Raw genomic sequence first — 17,084 nt, forward strand, 5'->3', positions numbered from 1 at the left:
TGTGTCAACCTACCTACCGAATGTATTTCAGGCCTCATCTCAAATTCTAAGCCCATGTTAGAATTACTTACCAATACAAATTGCCAGACAGGTTTGACAAATTTAAGGGCGTTTGTGCACTCATTCGGTTCGTATCCGTCATTCTACGAAGTTCCCGTCTTACAAATACGTACCTACTCATCAATTCGTATTTTTACGGAATTCGTGATTCCACGGATGAGTGCACAAACGCTCTAAAGAGTTCGAGAACGCCTATTTTGATGCAAATCGAACCAGACACAAGTCCTAGATTTTCCGAATATGTAGTTACAAAATTAGGGTAAATGAAACAAATCGATATTGGTAATGATTTGGTTTAATACAACACTAATTAAGTATAATTTACAATGATCATCAATAAATATGTCAGTGTCATTACCCCAAATTGGGCGCCAAAATGGATGCAATACAACTTCTTGAATTGATACATACAATTGTATTTATGTAACTTTTAAATTCTTTTGATACTCTGTCCAGTATAGTTTTTTTGACGTTTGGGATTAGCTTTGCTGTAAAGTTGAAGTTTCTAGAACTATGTTCTCATTACTATTTGCAATGCAATATTATATTTTAGAGTTATTAGGTTCCACAATTACATGCTATGGGCCACAATATTTCATATTACTTATATAAATTTTGCCATCTAAGTCATCAGGGACTCATTGATATCCACACTGATCGATACCAAACAAACGACACTAAAATATATAATTTATCGTCAAAAAAATAGTTTGATGGACAGAGTTTAATCAATTGGTAGGTACACGCAATATTAGAGCTTATTGTTCTCCTTTATTTACTTTTTAAAACGAAAATATAATGCCTTGTTTAGAGTCAGGTTTAAATTTTATACTAGACATTTGTCTATTTTAAAACATAATTGTTATAAAATTAACTGCGTTTTTTCTGATAAAGTTACGAATTATAATTTATGACAGTTAAACAGACCCATACCTTTAACTAGTTAGAAGACAAGTTAAAGAGTAACAATAAGCTTAATAATAAATTAAACTCTGAATAGTTTGGGTTTAAACCAAATTCAATTTTAAAATAGAATATATTTCTGTACGAATGAAAAGTTATTTTTTGTAGCAAAACTTAAGTACAAGTCGGTACTATAGAGGCATACAAATAACAGTTTTTTTTTCAAATAAAAACATGTACAATGAGTGGTAAACTTAGTTTTGTCTCACTTAAAAGTATGAAAAACAAAAATATAATATTTATATTTCAAAGAAAGTAAAAATATTTTGTTTTGTACATACCTACTTACTACAATTGTACGTTCATCCACTATTCTTAAACAATATTGGAACTGTCTTACTGGAAAGTGAAGTGCAACATATTATTCCTACAAATACTTTAAATGCTTTGAATATATCCTGATATCCATCAAAGTTACAGAACTATTTATTTTCTAAAAATACATAATTGTGATATGATTATTTCCACCCTTTATTTATTATTTAATTAATAATTATTCGGAATTACACGATCAAATTCTATTGACGATTATTTCAATAAAATATGTTTACAAGAATATTATGAAACACTAACAATTCTGTAAGTATTCATAATTTTTATATAAAAACAAAAACAATTCTCAGAATCGGTTATCTATTACAGTGAAAATTTTACTACTAATTTTTTCATCTAAATTTCCTACAACATGAACGATTTAATATATGCATCATTTATATTATAGGTACGTGAACGTTTACATAAGCCTAGAATTTAAATTTCTTAAACAATTTACATTTATTTTGACAATAGAGTTAAATATGTACAGCTTAAAACAATTCCATTCAATCACAATTAAGCAAAAAGTACCATCGATAATAACCTATGGCACGCTAGGTGAAATCATTTACAAAAATAACTTTAAAAAATAACTAGTCAGATCATACATAAATCAATTCCGTATACTTTAGTACTTAATTATTAAAAGCAACTCTGGTTGTTTAAAAAATCTTGAGATCTTCGTAAATTTTGTATCCTTGTGAGATTTTAAGTAGATTTCAAAAATGTTGGTAAATAAAATATTATAACAACACTAAACATGAAATAACTAACAAGGAATGGATTTCGAACCAAAACGCTATGCGTGTTTAGAACTTATGTACCATATTATTCTACGACAGACCAATAACACTACTTATTGTTCTTATTTGTTTATTACAAATAATGATTATATACTTTTAAATATTGATATGGACCTTTAAGGTTGTCTATCGTTGACTGTCCGATTATTTTTTATCCAACTTTTAACCTAACACTTATATTAAAATAACTTCTAACAATTCGAAATATTTAACTTTACTTAAAATTAATTACCTTAAAAAAGGGAAACTAAAAAATAGAACTTTAAACCTATAATACTTCAAATGTCCCGTTAAAACCGGGCAAAACAATAAAAATAAAACTGAAAAAAAAAATATTTGGTTACTCCTAAATCGATCCATTTATACTTTAATTATAAAAATCCAACAGTGAACACATTAAAACACCGTTCTCTAGCTTGAAATAGATCTAAACCCGTAAATATAAATCGTATTACATACTGTGATATTATACGCTACACTACGCTAGAGAATACGCGAAAAACGTCCATAGAATATTAACCACAAAATCACTTCATATTGCTATTCAGTTCATAATTTCACTTCTGTAAAGTTCATAATTTCTATCGAACCATCTTGACGCAATCAATTCTTATATCAATCATAGATAAATTCATATAATTCGTTGATTATATTTTTTATTCACAATCCATTACAATAGTTACTTTTTTTGTATAAATAATTTTACACCAACACTTATTCAGCCTCTTGTTGAACCTCTACTTAGTTGAGATTTGTCATTAGCCATGTTTTCGACTTTTTTGCAAAGTCTTTTGTATTTTTGGGAGTTTATTTTTCAGATCTCTGTTCGTTGAGCGATAAGTTTTCGGCTTCATCTTTGATGTGGGATATGGAAGCACGGTATCTATCTTCTGAACGCGGATAGTCGTCATACTGACTAGTTTCGCTGGAGCGATTGCTTGATGATTCTTTAGTGGAATTTTGGTAATCTGTAAACATTACATATGTAATGACAAGAATTTCCCATGAGAATTAAGATGTTAATTTCAAGAAAATAAAGAAATACCTTTATTAGAATAATCTGAAGCTTGCATCTCATTTTTCAGAGCATACAGGTTTGGTTTGATGTCCTGTACATCGTTTCCACTCAAATCTTCCGCCTTCACGTCGTGAGAGGAACTGCTGCTGCCGTATCCATTCATCATTGGTGGCCGACTGAGAAAATACAAGTAAACAATTAATAAATTAAAACTCATGGCCCCATTGCTTACTGGTAGGGGGGGAATGGAGTTATCACTGACTACTAGGATGGCGGTCGCCCTGACTGATAAGGCAGATTATTGGTAAATGGTAACTAATGTAGACTAGTCCAGCAAGTTTCTGATACTTTACAGTAAGCATCATATTTATATAATCATATTTAAGAAATTTGAATTTTAAAATACATTCAATAATAATTAATTTGTAAGTATATCTCATTACTGATAGTTCAATAAAATATTCTTTACCTATAATCATCATGTGCTGACGGATAATCATCACTTTGCATCATATGATCATCTCCAGTCATGTAGGATAGATTACAGTCTTCCATCATACCCTAAAATTTGAAACGATATAAATAAAATTTATAATCTTGTTACAAAAGTGACCATTGTTTTATTTTAATACAATGAGTGTATTGCAAATACCTGAAGATTTCGTTTTAGAACTTCGGAATAACCGTGGGGGCTTGTCATCATTGGTGGACTCTGAGCACCCATGAACCTGTACATTTAATAACAATAATGTAAAAATTATAAATTGTAACAAAAAAAAGTTAAAAATCGTGTAAAAATCATAATCTTTCTTGAATAAATTTGTAAAATTATATTTTGTTTCTGCTTTGATTTACAAGGCATTTAAGTAAATCTTAAGAAATAAAACTAAAGTAAAAAAAAATTAAAAATCATACCCCGGCCATCTCAGACCTCTTCAAAATTTCAAAACCACTATAAAATCGTCAGTATTTTCTGTTAGAGTGTAATATTTGTAAAGTGTCTAATTTGGAATGAATAAATGACCAATTCATCTGTATAATGTGATTATGTGAGTGTCAATAAAAACTGGTGAGTGTCCATGTCAAAAGTGAAAAAGATAATAAATAGAATAATAAAAATAGATAAAAAGGCAAGCTTATAGTAAAAAAGGTTAGAAAATTCGACAACTAGCATGCGACGAAAATGCACATGCAAAGCGTTTCAAGCGAAATACTTACCTCAGTTTAATAAGGAAACATGCAAGTAATAAAGATGGGATTAATCAAGATTTTTAAAGATCTCATAATCTTACTTGGATATCCAACGACGATCCTTCTTTACAGTTCATTAATAATGCAATATACATGCACAGTAATACGATTTTCAATTAAATAAACATGGTCATGATCAGTAGGTTTAGGTTACGCTCTCTGACAATTACGTATAAATCAAAAATGTATCAGTGGTAGGTACAATAGCAAAATATTATGATTAAAGCTAATAATATAATAATATAAGTTATGTTGAGACGTGATGTTAAAATCTATTGCAAAACAATGAAGTTATAGCTTCGCATTCTAATTCTATTTTGATTTTATGTGCTGATATATCTAAATTATCTATATCTAAACCTAAACAATTCAAGGCCGTAGCCAAAAAAATAATGGAAAAGATGAGTTTCAATGGTACGTGAAATAATGCTGCTAAAAACATTATCGTAAGTTTTCAGAAAAGATCATACTCTAATAAATAATTTTCATTTGTTACAAAAAATGAAAATGTGATATATGAACACATAAAAAATTATACTAAATAACTTTGGAATAAACATGTGGTTCTAGTTAAAAACTAACATGACATATTGATTGTATCTAAGCTTACACAGTGATACACCGTACATTATGGTCAGAAACACCGATCTAAGTAATTGAAATCCAAAATTATCATTGAATATGATAATTTTCGATTCATTTCGAATAATTTCACATACAAGAAAACGCTAAATTTGGACGCGATCGTCCAACGATTCACGCCAGAAATATGGACATAATGATTTTTATCCACTACATGTTCTATGCTCTTTTAAATATATTTTTTAATGCATTAAAGCGTAATTTACTAAAATGTTGTATGTCCCCAAGACTATTATAAGCATGTCGCTGTTATCATTAATCACTGATATTTGTGATTCAGCATATTAACTATGTTCATCAAATATTGTTATAATTGATAACTTTAGTTTGAAGAAAATAATATTGACTGGCAAATCTTTTAGTTTTAGTTATATTTAAAAAATGGTGCTGAAATGCTGAATGACAAATCTTCTAAAAAGCTTGTGTCTAAGTTTAGATTCGTTGGACGGTCGCAACTTCTGATGCGCTGCGCCCTTACTGTGGAGGAGCGGTGTTAGGTCCGGTTGATGGTTCATACTTTCTGGGCCGGCCACGGCTCAGGTGCCGTCTCTTCACGAACTCCGCGTCATCCACCATCCAGAATGAACCGAAGTCATCTTCATAGCGCACGAAACATTTGTGCAGAGACAGGTTGGTCCGGATCGCATTCTATAATTCATTTCTTTTTAGCACATACAAAAGAAAATAGGATTATTTCCTCCGAAAGACCATTTTTGTTAACATTCAGTTTTGTAATGAGGTCCAATCGCTACAAAAATGATGATTTTTTTTGAACAATATGATATGAAAACGATGGGAGCTCATTAAGATCGTCGTGGAAATGTAGGTGGTATAAAGGCATGCAGGTCGGCCCAAGAAGAGAAACCCCAGGATGGGAACCAATGAGAGGAGCCAGGTTAATAGGCAAGCGAGAAAAATGTTAAGTTGCGCTGAAATCCACGAACACACACAAATAACGAACCCTAAATACAATTATTACAATCACATTTTGTAACGTCACAAACGATTATGTATTGCCAGAAATGTTACATTCGGTTACAACGTCACTTACAATACAAGTAAATTCAAAATTCACTACATAAATAATTACAAATTTAAAATCTGAAACGAGAAAAACGCTTATTTACACAATAAGAGTTAAGTACATAACTAGGTTAGATAGAAAATATTTAAGAAGATTAATATGTATAGTGTAAAAATGGAAATGTGTCAATCATTGTTGAGTGTAATAATAGTCTACAATTATGAAAAAAAAAATCAGTTTTACAAAATGTCAAGTGTTTTATTTTATTTCTATATATTTAGATATACAGTTAATATTTTAATTAACCATAATAAATTGTATCCCTTCAAAACTAGCATTAGCTTGAGACAGCTAGTATTACTATTGAGCATTAACTATAAGCGTATTTTATTAATTCATTAAGATTTCGTTTTATTAGAGTTTGAAATAGGTAGGCTATGTTATTAAGAATTTTCAAAGTATATAGGTATATGTCGGTTTATTGTAATATGTGTATGGGTGTATTTTGATAACTGAAGAAAGTGTGTTTGTAAAAGTTGTGAAATGTGTAAATGTAATAATAATATTACTTATGTAAAAATAATTATGTAACATTAAGTTTGTAAATTTTTGTAAAGTACTTTTGTATATAAGAAGCGTATAAAATCATAAAAATAATTTAGTTAAAATTGTAAAAAAAGTTTCTAGTATTAAAAATTTGAAAAATTTATATTTAACGTAAACTTTATTGTACGTAATTAATGAGTGATAAAAGTGAATTTATCTTTCTTTTTTTTTAATAAAAATGGCGAGCAAACGAGCAGGCGATGACCCGCCTGCTCGTTTGCTCGCCATTTTGTTAAGTGATTGATGTTAAGTGATTACCGCCGCCCATAACATTTGCAGTACCAGAGGAACAGGAGGAAGATTTTGTTTATCTGTAAAAGTCCGGCTGTTCATACTGTTTTTTTAGGGTTCGGTACCTCAAACGGAAAAGGAACCATTATAGGATTACTTCGTTGTCTGTCTATCTGTATGTCCAAACAAACGTCTGTCTGTCAGACAAAAGTAAGAAATAAGTGTCAATTTGTAAACAAGTGTATTTATACTGTTGACTTGTAGAATGTAGAGTATTCTATGAAAGTGATAAAAAATTGAAAAAGTGAAGTAATTTGCGAAGGATGGGTGTCTGTACCCGGGGTGCATATTATTTCTAAATATTTGTAAAGAAGTTTCGTGTATCATAAAGAGTATGTATAGACGTATGTTAATGACTTGAGTTATTGAATGTAAGATTGAGTGTTCTATGAAAGTCATAAAGGTGTACTGTTTATAAGAGTCAATTTGTAAAGAAGTGTGCTTATTCATACTGTAGAGTGTTCAATGAAAGTGATAAACAATCTAAAAAAGTGAAGTATTCTGTACTCGGTGTGCATAGTTATTATTTGTAAAATGTAATATTTAATTTTTGTAAATAAGTTTTGTGTATCATATAGAATGTATGTAGGTATAGATGTATGTTGTCAACTTGTGTTATTGAATGTATGATTGAGTGTTCTATGAAAGGCTTAAAAATCTATCAATTGATGTCTGAGGATTGGAAATCTGTACCCTGTGTCTATGTATTTCATGTAATTTGTAAAGAAGTTTATTCATCAAATCTGTACTTAATGTTCATACTGTTTCTAAATGTCAATTTGTAAAGAAGTGTATTCGTACTGTGTATGTTGTTGACTTGTGTAATTGACGATATGATTGAGTTTTCTAGGAAAGTGATATAATCTATCAAAGTGATTTCTGAAAGTCGAAAGTGTCAATTTGTAAAGAAGTGCATTCATACTGAAGACTAGAGTGTTCTATGAAAGTCATAAAAATCTATCTATCTAAAGTGATTTCTGGAGATTGGAAACCTCTATATATGTGTCTTTCATGTAACTTGTAAAGGAGTGTATTCATAGTGCAGTGTTCTATGAAATTGATAAACAATCTAAAAAGTGAAGTGGTCTGCGAAGGTCGGGCATCTGTACCCGGCGTGCATACGTATTATTTGTAAATATAATATTTGTAAAGAAGTTTTGTGTATTTTAAAGAATATATTATATTGTATAGATGTATGTGGTCAACTTGTGTTATGGACTGTGTGATTGAGTGTTTTATGAAAGTCGTAAAATTCTATCAATGGATTTCTGTGTGTTTCATTTAGTTTGTAAAGAAGTGTATTCATAATGTAGAGTGTTCAATGAAAGTGATAAACAATCTAAAAAAGTGAAGTGGTCTGCGAAGGTCGGGCATCTGTACCCGGCGTGCATCTGCGGCGGCGGCGCGTGCGCAGCTCGCTGCGGCCGGCGTTTGTAGAATTCCACTTCGTCGACTGTCCAAACCGCACCCTTGACGTTCTCGACGCGCATGAAGCACTTGTGCAGCGACAGGTTGTGACGTACCGCGTTCTGTTTGCACTTGGCTACTTGTTATACGTTCTCGAATTCATGTGCACCGATTTATATATATAACATTATACGGTAGGTATTTTTTTCTGAAGTGAATTTTCTTTAACTGCATTTTAAAGTTCATAGAACTTTGCATGAAGAAACGTGATAGAAGAAATCTTAGACCTAGTTTAACTGAATCATAATTTAAAGTGAAAGTGAAACATACCTACTATTGGTGATACATAAAAGAAATTTCACTTCAGGCACGGTTTTTATTAAAAAATATAAGAAATGCGACGAAGCATCAATTTATGTACTTACTAAGAGTGAGTAGGTAAGTATAATAAATTATAATTTATCACTATTTGATGTGAATATATTTAGATTTTACTCCTATCTTTTTAATAATTGAGACCTCTAAATTATATTAATGTACACAATAATATGATGAATGCTCCAAAATACAAACATTTATCTTACGCATGCTTGGTGAATAGCGATAAAATTCTTATAAATTATTGTATTCATTTCTATAGTGACTTTAGAATCTACACATCCGAACAGGGAAAAATTATTGACAAGTTTTTAAGAGCATCATCTTTTCTTCTTATTTTATTTACTTTTTTTGTTCTAAATAGCTAAAGAAATATCATATACATTTATTATATTTTTTGAAAATCCTGATGACGAGATGTCATTTTTTAGTAATTTTTGTCTTTTTGCTCATCACGTCACCAGAAAAAAGAAACAACAATTTTAAAAATAATAAACATTATATCATTACCATCGCATGTATGGCTTTGACTTTGATTATAGCAAAAGAAAAACAAAAAAATACAGGTGCTAACACTAACTACAGTTTACCTTATAACTCGACTGCAGCGATGTACAATTTATTTTCAAAAACTTTAGTAACATCCTCAATTTTACTCATTTTAAATTTACAAAAGTGAAACCTCTTTCCGCTTATGGCAAGCTTATCAAATTTTAGGACCTAAAAAATTTTAGATTAGGAATTTTGGTTTTAATAAATAGTAAAACATTTGGGAAGAAGAAATAAGTAAGAATGAAAGACTTTTTCCCAAAGTTTAAAAAATCTAATCATGGTTATTATTTAAAAAGAGTCAGATAAGGCAGCTTAATTCTCTTGGAACTTCAAAAAATATTTGAAAGAAACCATCTAACTTTTGAAATAATTTCTACGCGAATGCAGAAATTGAAAAAAAAATATCAATAAAGATTGATAATTGTTATATTGAACTTGATGCCCCTAGTAAAAATTAAATAAAACTTTTCAAATATTTTAAATAGAACTGACAAACAATTTTGGAAGACAGATAAATCTGAAGAAAAGTAATGGACAGCTCATGTCATGTAATAGACTGGTGCTTATTAATTTATTAAGAAACAGCAAAGAAGTTTCACTTCACTTGATTAAGATTTTTTCTGAATAAAAGAATACTTTATCTTGTTATAGATTGTAATGTAAAACTTTTATCTTTACTTATCGTAAGGGCGATTATGCACATGTCGGACCATAGTTCGAGAAAATAAGGTTCTAGAAAATTTTATACTGAATTCGGATAGACTAGTAGGTAGTCTTGACATATTTTATCATAAAAACAAAATAAGTATTTTACATTGAGTGTCTGCGTATCGTAAGTGGTAATACTGACATTTCAGGTTATATTTTCTCGGACTCAGATCGAAATAGTACACTCTTATAGTTGAAATAAACGCCTCAATTCAACTTACCTTCCAAGTGGCAGCATTGCGTCGGAAGTAGCAGAACGTGGACTGGAACCAGTTGTAGATCTCGTTCAGTGTCAGTTGTTTGTCTGGAGATTCAATTATGGCCTGGAACAAACGAATTTCAATATGGAACATTTTGTAAGTAAATAAATAAAAGCACTTTATTACACACTTGCGCGCGGATAGGGATCACAACGCGTATAGGCTTATCGAGAGTTTTAGTCTAAACTAATTTAACTGAAATATTAATTTGATTAGGGAATAATTGCTATTGCAACCACTTGATTGAAATAGCGACCTAAACACAAAAGTATTTAATAGTCGTCGAGTCTTGACTCATAGTGACACTGCCTTAAAAACCTTTTTTTGCTGCGTAGGCCCTACTGGCCGCGCAGCCTCACCGGGAAAACCGTCAAACAATCGCATTTATACAAATCAATTCAAGATGGCTGCCCCGCCACAGATCGCGTGACATAGGATGAGTCAAATAATGTCCTAACTAATATCATTGAACTAACTTCAATAAATAAATTTATTGATAATCTTGATCATTAATTTAAATTCAAACCAATTCTGTAAAAATGAGGTAACAATAACTAGTAATTTAGTCAGTGTTGCTGACACTAATTCGGTAAGTAACTTTTTATTGAGGGTATAGGCAATAAAAAATACGAACCTGTCTTATGAGCGACGCGTATGTGAACGGAGGTCGCACATCTGCCGTCTTGTAAAATTCACGATTGCGTTGAATTTCTGAAATAAAATACAAAAACACTTTTTAATAACGTTATTTTTTACAATAAGTAAAACAATGCATTATAAATACATCTACTTCCATCTTAAACTGTGTCGCCACTAAGCATCATGATATGAGATCGCCGTCAAGTGCTAATTTCTCATCGAGTGAGAAACAAAAACAAAATTTATCTTAGGAATATTTACCTTGTTGTACATCTAATCCAGCTCTTTCGAGCATATAAGGCAGACCTTAACAAAAATATTTAAATTTAAACCAACTTCATTACTTAGTCTTAAATTATCGTCATTGTTTAAAAGTTAAATTTTCAGGGACATACCCATTTGGACCCAAGTTTTTAGAACATACTTTTTGTTGTGCACATTAAATTTGGTTCGAAGGACCAATATTGTCAGTATTGGTACATGCTGTAACATCCATGTACATGTACATGTATGTAGTCATGTAATTAAGTATCAGCTTAGCTTATTAATTCATTGATTCTGTGAGACTGCGGTCTCACCTAGATGGGGTCAATAAAATGCTATTTTTTAAATCCATTGAGCCTCACGTTTATTAAGTAAAAATATTCTTGAATCCCAGTGTAAATTCTTTCACAGTGTGTTGGATGTCGTAAGAGATTGCTTTATTAGCACCTCCCTTGCACCCTTTTGTATAGTTTCTTCTGTATTGTATTGATTTATTTGTTTTCCTATATACAATGCGGGTGTAATAAAGATTTCTAAAAAAATAACCATGAAAATATGCTAACCTCCAGCAATCGCTACGCCAGATTTATCGGAGACGCGTCGCCTCACTGGTCCAGGGGAAGCACCTTCACTTGGAGCTCCTGTAAAATTGAGAAGCTCATTGAGTAAAACATATAAATTCTGATTCTTACTGGACTCCCCAAAATCATCAATGCCAGCATGGCAGGTCGAGGCGACAAAACAGGCTAATTTAGATTACAATTAAAGCAACTTATACATAGATATACCAGACATCAGATAGCAAGTCTCTGGTCCCTACTACCTGCTCTCTAGTCCCTAGAAATCAGACCCTGGTCCCTTTTACCGGGTGGTCCCCTTTTGCAATCTTTAGTCCCTAGTAATGGCTCCCTACTTACTGACTCCCATTGCCGGTTATATACTATTAACCCTTTACCAATTCCTGGTCTTTGGATATTGTCACGATCCCTAATCCATGATCCCTGGTCCGAGATTCTTAGTTCCAAGTCCCATGGTTCCTAGTTTTCCCTTTTATCAACGCCTAATCACCGATTACATAATATCGTCAAACCCCGATCCCGTTTACCCAATCCCTGCTCTGATCTGATCTTTACAGTCCCTGATCATTGCTCCTGATCCGTGGTCACTGATCTCTGTTCCTAAGTTCCAGGTCCCTGGTCCCTAATCCCTGCTCCCAGCCCCTGTTCCCTCTTTTCCGTCTGTCGTTCCCTGATCACTTACCATGAGGCAATTTAGCATGATGGTTGTCTCTAGCTGCGTGTAAATGTCGCATCATGGCTGCGAGACGGTCGCGCTCGCGTCGCAGCTGCAACTCTAGTTGCGCGACCACTTGCATCTGGACACGTGCTTGCGCTGCCGACCTGTCGTCGAGTGTGTGCGCGCCTTCTAAATGCCTGGAGATAATAAAGATTTAGATCGACACCAGTTACTAGACTTTGCACAACCTAAATTAGATCTTGTTAACAATTGGCAACTAAAAATTTGACTGCAACAGACGCTTCTCTTTTTGTTTAAAAAAATGACCAAAAAAACATGTCTATCCAAAGAAAATCTTAAGTCAAAACATGAAATATTTTTAGCAACTTGTGGAAATAAAATAATAGTGGGATTTTATTATAAAAGATTAAGTATGCTCATTCCCACAAACGACCTTTCGACTTGAGGCGGAGTCCAGGAGTCAATCCAATTACAATGTGAAGGATTTTTTTTTGTTCTTCTTCTGGAAAGGATTATTTAGATGATAAGCAAGCTTGGGAATGAGTTGCTTAACGGCTTTGTTAGTTCTAATAAGTTAAAGTGATTTTGTAAAGTGTTAGTGGTGATAATAAAAATAATACCCGGCTGAGTTTGTTGTAGACTCTTCTCAGACCTCGCCGCGTTTGGAACCCTCGTAGCTTTAGTTTTAAGTTTGCGTAATAATTATCACCACTATATCTTACAAATCCAAAAACTGACTTCTAGTTAACTAGATTCTAGATTTTTTTAAACTACAAACATACTTAAGACACAATAATATATTCAACAAAGACTTAATACAATCAAATTTCTTTATTTTGCAGAAATAAGTACATTAATTTACATAAAGTCTTACAGAGGATATGTTTGCCTAGCAGAAGACATACAAACTCACTTGAGGAAGGCCTGGAAGTCATCTGCCAGAGCATCACAGCCGGGCCACTTGCATACTCCTCTTCCAAATAACGGATGCTCTTCTATTTCACCACCCCACAGCATTAACCCTTAAATAAAAACTTTTCGCATCAGCGAGATTTTGTCTCACCACCGCAAGACGTCTGGCGAGTTTCCATCCTTATGTCGTCGACATTCCATCTACACGCACGAAACGTTTTGCGTCATCATTCCTCATACGTATGGCCAAGGTTTGGAATACTCTTCCGCGATATGTGTTTCCTACCAATTACAACCCGGGTATCTTTAAAACAAGAGTGAATAGGCATCTTCTAGGTAAACGCGTCCCATCTTAGGCCACATCATCACTTCCCATCAGGTATGATTGTGGTCAAGCGTATACCTATAATGAATAAAAATAAAAAAAATAAAAAAAACCAACGCTGATAGTATTCGAGAATTAGCAGAAACACTTTCTCGTATTAGTAAACTGGATCTCAACTGCCTTGTTTTAAAGCTCAAGTTTTTCTACACACTTACAGCCAGCACTCCAAGCGGAAACGTTGCGAAATTAAAATCAATGGCATTGAATTTTTGACTTTAATTCAAAGGCTCTTTAGGTCCATTTTACTTTGATGTAATTGTGTTTTGAATCTCGAATTCTAGCAACGTTTTGGTGAGACGTACAATCTTATACTAAGCGTACAGTTCATCGACCGAAACTATATGGATTTACAAAGCATTTTTTTTAGTGTGCAATGTAGGTAACATTGCACACTTTTTTTTTTGAAAAAATGATTTCACTTTGACTAAGCAGTATTATAAATAAATAAATAAATAAATAAATGTTTTATTTGCAAAATTGTGGGCATAACAAGTTAACAATAACACAACAGTCCCTTACACAATCGACTGTCACCGACAGTGTACAAATATTTAGCTTGAATTTAGTATTAACATAATTATACATTTATAATAGAAATCAAAAACTTTAGTCACTTAATTATACTCGTATATAATGTCAAACAGTATAATTACAAATTACTCAGTCAAATTATACAATATTATATCAAGGTGTTCCATGCTAGTCGGACACGCATTGTCAGCAAACAGAATTCCGAAGGGATTTTTGCTCCTCCGAAGAAAGTCGTAAGTGAGTACTGACCTGTAGGAGCATTGGGTGGCACGGATATGGGCGCGTGCATCAAGTACTGTCGCTGCACCGCCTGCAATTGCTGCACTAATTGCTGCTGCTGCGCGCCGAGCTGCTGCTGCAGGGAGCCTGAGAGATGACAGAGAATTAGGTAATATACATAAACCTTTTTAAAATTAGAAATCAGTTATATAAAACTAGCTTATGCTCGCGACTACACAAATTTCAAACCCCTATTTCACCCCCTTAGGGGTTTAATTTTCAAAAATCCTTTACGTTACAAGCCTATACGTTAATAATAGTTATCTGCATGCCAAATTTCAGCCGATCCGTCCAGTAGTTTGAGCTGTGCGTTGATAGATCAGTCAGTCAGTTTGTCACCTTTTCCTTTTATATACCTATTTAGATAACAGAATTCCTAGTCATCCATATTTTACTACACTACCAATTTGCTTTCTTGACGAAGCAAGACCCCAGACCAAGGCTGGGTAAAATAGCTCTGTATTGTAAACACCTTGTCATCCCATATTCATACAATTTAAAATATATAAAGCAAAATAAAATAAAGCCTATGTCAGTCAAGAATAATGTAGCTTTCTACTAGTGAAAGAATTTTCAAAATCGGTTCAGTAGTTTCAGTGATCATCCCCTACAAGCAAACCTAGAAACTGTACCTCTCTATAATAATAGTATAGATTTTTTTTAAAGAATATTAGCCATGTTAAATGACTAATATTCCCCTTTCCTCTCCAACTAAGCGTCAGGCTTGTGCTAGTAGTAGGTACGACAATAGTGCAACGGGCGGGGTTTGAACCGTCGACCTTTCGGTTTTCAGTCCACTCCTTTACTGGTTGAGCTATTGAGGCTCTATAATAAACCATTAGAATAGAATGTTTTTTTATTCATGTAAACTTTTTAAAAGTGCTTATGAATAGTCAGGTAGTTTTAATTTACCACTGGTTCGGAATGCCGTTCCTACCGAGAAGAACCAGCAAGAAACTCGGCGATTGCTCTTTTTAATTTTTCAATTTACAATGTTATTATAGATTTCATTACATAGTATGTGGCTATACAGTGTAAATATTGGTGGTATGTTTATAACCTTTTAACTTACTGGGCGAAGTGTCGGGAGGCTGTAGATGGGACTGTGAGAGCAGGTTCAGGTTGATCTGCTCTTGAAGCCGGGACTGCTCCAGTTGGCGCTTTGCCGCTTCCGATGACATATGCTGCAGAAACAAACCATTAAGTGTTATTGGTTTAGGCGGCCATCAGGACTGATTTACTTTGGTAAGACCATAAAGTTTTCTTTAATTTTTATTGTGAGGTAGGCTTGCGCTTGACGACAATCATGTCTGAGAAACAGAGCCATGCTAAAGTCTAGGTTGCAGGGCGCTTGCCTAGAAAATTCTAGTTTGATATGTGGCGGTCGCCACATGTTGGCACAATACGTACCTAAGAAGGCAATAGAGGCAATTCACAACTAGATGGCATTACAGCATCGATATAAATGACAATATATGCCCAAGCGAACAAAATTTTTCACGGTTTTGGAACCAAATAAATCAGCGCCACCTCTTAGATACCTACTAATGAACGACCCGTTTGAAATCCAGACGTCACTGAGGTTGCATTGGTGCTATAGCACCAATGAGGCTATTTTGTTTGTTCAATAGCCCTGTCCATACGAAGTAATATATAAGTCAATGCACTACAGGGTATATTCAAATCACTCACAATGAAGCCTGAATCACGCTAGCAAAGTTTTGATCACAGAAGACTATAATATTATACAAGTTTCAAGATACAACAGTCGGACCAGCTGGAACTTAAGCATGACATCCGCTTGGAGGAAGATATTCCTATATATTGGTACGTCCAGCCTATGACACACCTACAGATAGAAGAGTTTAAAATGAATGAGATGATGAATGATAAGAGACTGATGATGCTATTTCACCTGTTTCTGCATATGATGCTGGTGGAACAGCCGTTGCTTCATCAGCGCCTGCAGCTGGGAGTGCTGGTCTAGCAGCTGCATGGCCAGCAGGTCTGGAGCTACGAGGGGTAGGGGAGATCTGGGGGGAGCGCTACTGCTGCCAGCTGGTGACACGGGCGCTGGGCTGGACTGTGCTGATCCACCAGTGGGCGATGTGGGTGCTGACGCCTGCAGTGACAACAATACTTTTATAATCTAAGTTACACATTTTCAAAATGAAACTGAAAGATTTTGATATTATAAATATCTGAGTCGATAACGATGAATAGGTAGATACGTTTTTCTTACACAATCGGGGGGCTGTTAGAATCGTGGGTGACCGTACACGGGATTTTATTTCGAAAATTGGTATAAACCTTAGGTGCCTACGATATTTTTTGAAGATGCAACATACCCGTGTAAGTGAGATGGGCTCATTGGTCGGCGGCGGGGAGCGTCGCGGCGGCGAGCTGCGCCTGCGACGCCGCGACGCGTCGCCGCCCCACCTGCCGGACTCCTCTCTGCAACACCACAAAGTCAAAGTCAAATGATTTATTCAAAATTAGTAATAAATTACTCTTTTTGATAGTCAGATGTTGGATTTGT

General features: G+C 33.6%; 1 protein-coding gene across 9 annotated transcripts in view; it reads right to left on the reverse strand.

Moving 5' to 3' along the window:
• Positions 1-337: 337 nt before the first annotated feature.
• Positions 338-17,084, reverse strand: part of FoxP (forkhead box P) — an 81,668-nt gene continuing 64,921 nt past the window's right edge. For 6 of the 9 annotated variants that reach the window (XM_069506559.1, XM_069506557.1, XM_069506562.1 and 3 more), the window contains 14 exons: positions 16,894-16,999; positions 16,461-16,667; positions 15,606-15,729; positions 14,516-14,632; positions 13,352-13,460; positions 12,442-12,614; positions 11,745-11,822; positions 10,913-10,989; positions 10,240-10,341; positions 5,531-5,700; positions 3,812-3,887; positions 3,629-3,720; positions 3,187-3,335; positions 338-3,109 (listed from right to left, as the gene is read on the reverse strand). In XM_069506559.1, the coding sequence (XP_069362660.1) occupies positions 2,949-3,109; positions 3,187-3,335; positions 3,629-3,720; positions 3,812-3,887; positions 5,531-5,700; positions 10,240-10,341; positions 10,913-10,989; positions 11,745-11,822; positions 12,442-12,614; positions 13,352-13,460; positions 14,516-14,632; positions 15,606-15,729; positions 16,461-16,667; positions 16,894-16,999 (1,741 nt within the window). In that variant the 3' untranslated portion in view covers positions 338-2,948. Of the gene's footprint in view, positions 3,110-3,186; positions 3,336-3,628; positions 3,721-3,811; positions 3,888-5,530; positions 5,701-8,353; positions 8,503-10,239; positions 10,342-10,912; positions 10,990-11,744; positions 11,823-12,441; positions 12,615-13,351; positions 13,461-14,515; positions 14,633-15,605; positions 15,730-16,460; positions 16,668-16,893; positions 17,000-17,084 lie in introns of all 9 variants that reach the window. The other 3 variants (XM_069506558.1, XM_034980880.2, XM_034980879.2) reach the window with 3 other exon arrangements.

This window comes from Maniola hyperantus, chromosome 23 (assembly GCF_902806685.2).
Source record: "Maniola hyperantus chromosome 23, iAphHyp1.2, whole genome shotgun sequence".
In the NCBI taxonomy this organism is placed as follows: domain Eukaryota; kingdom Metazoa; phylum Arthropoda; class Insecta; order Lepidoptera; family Nymphalidae; genus Maniola; species Maniola hyperantus.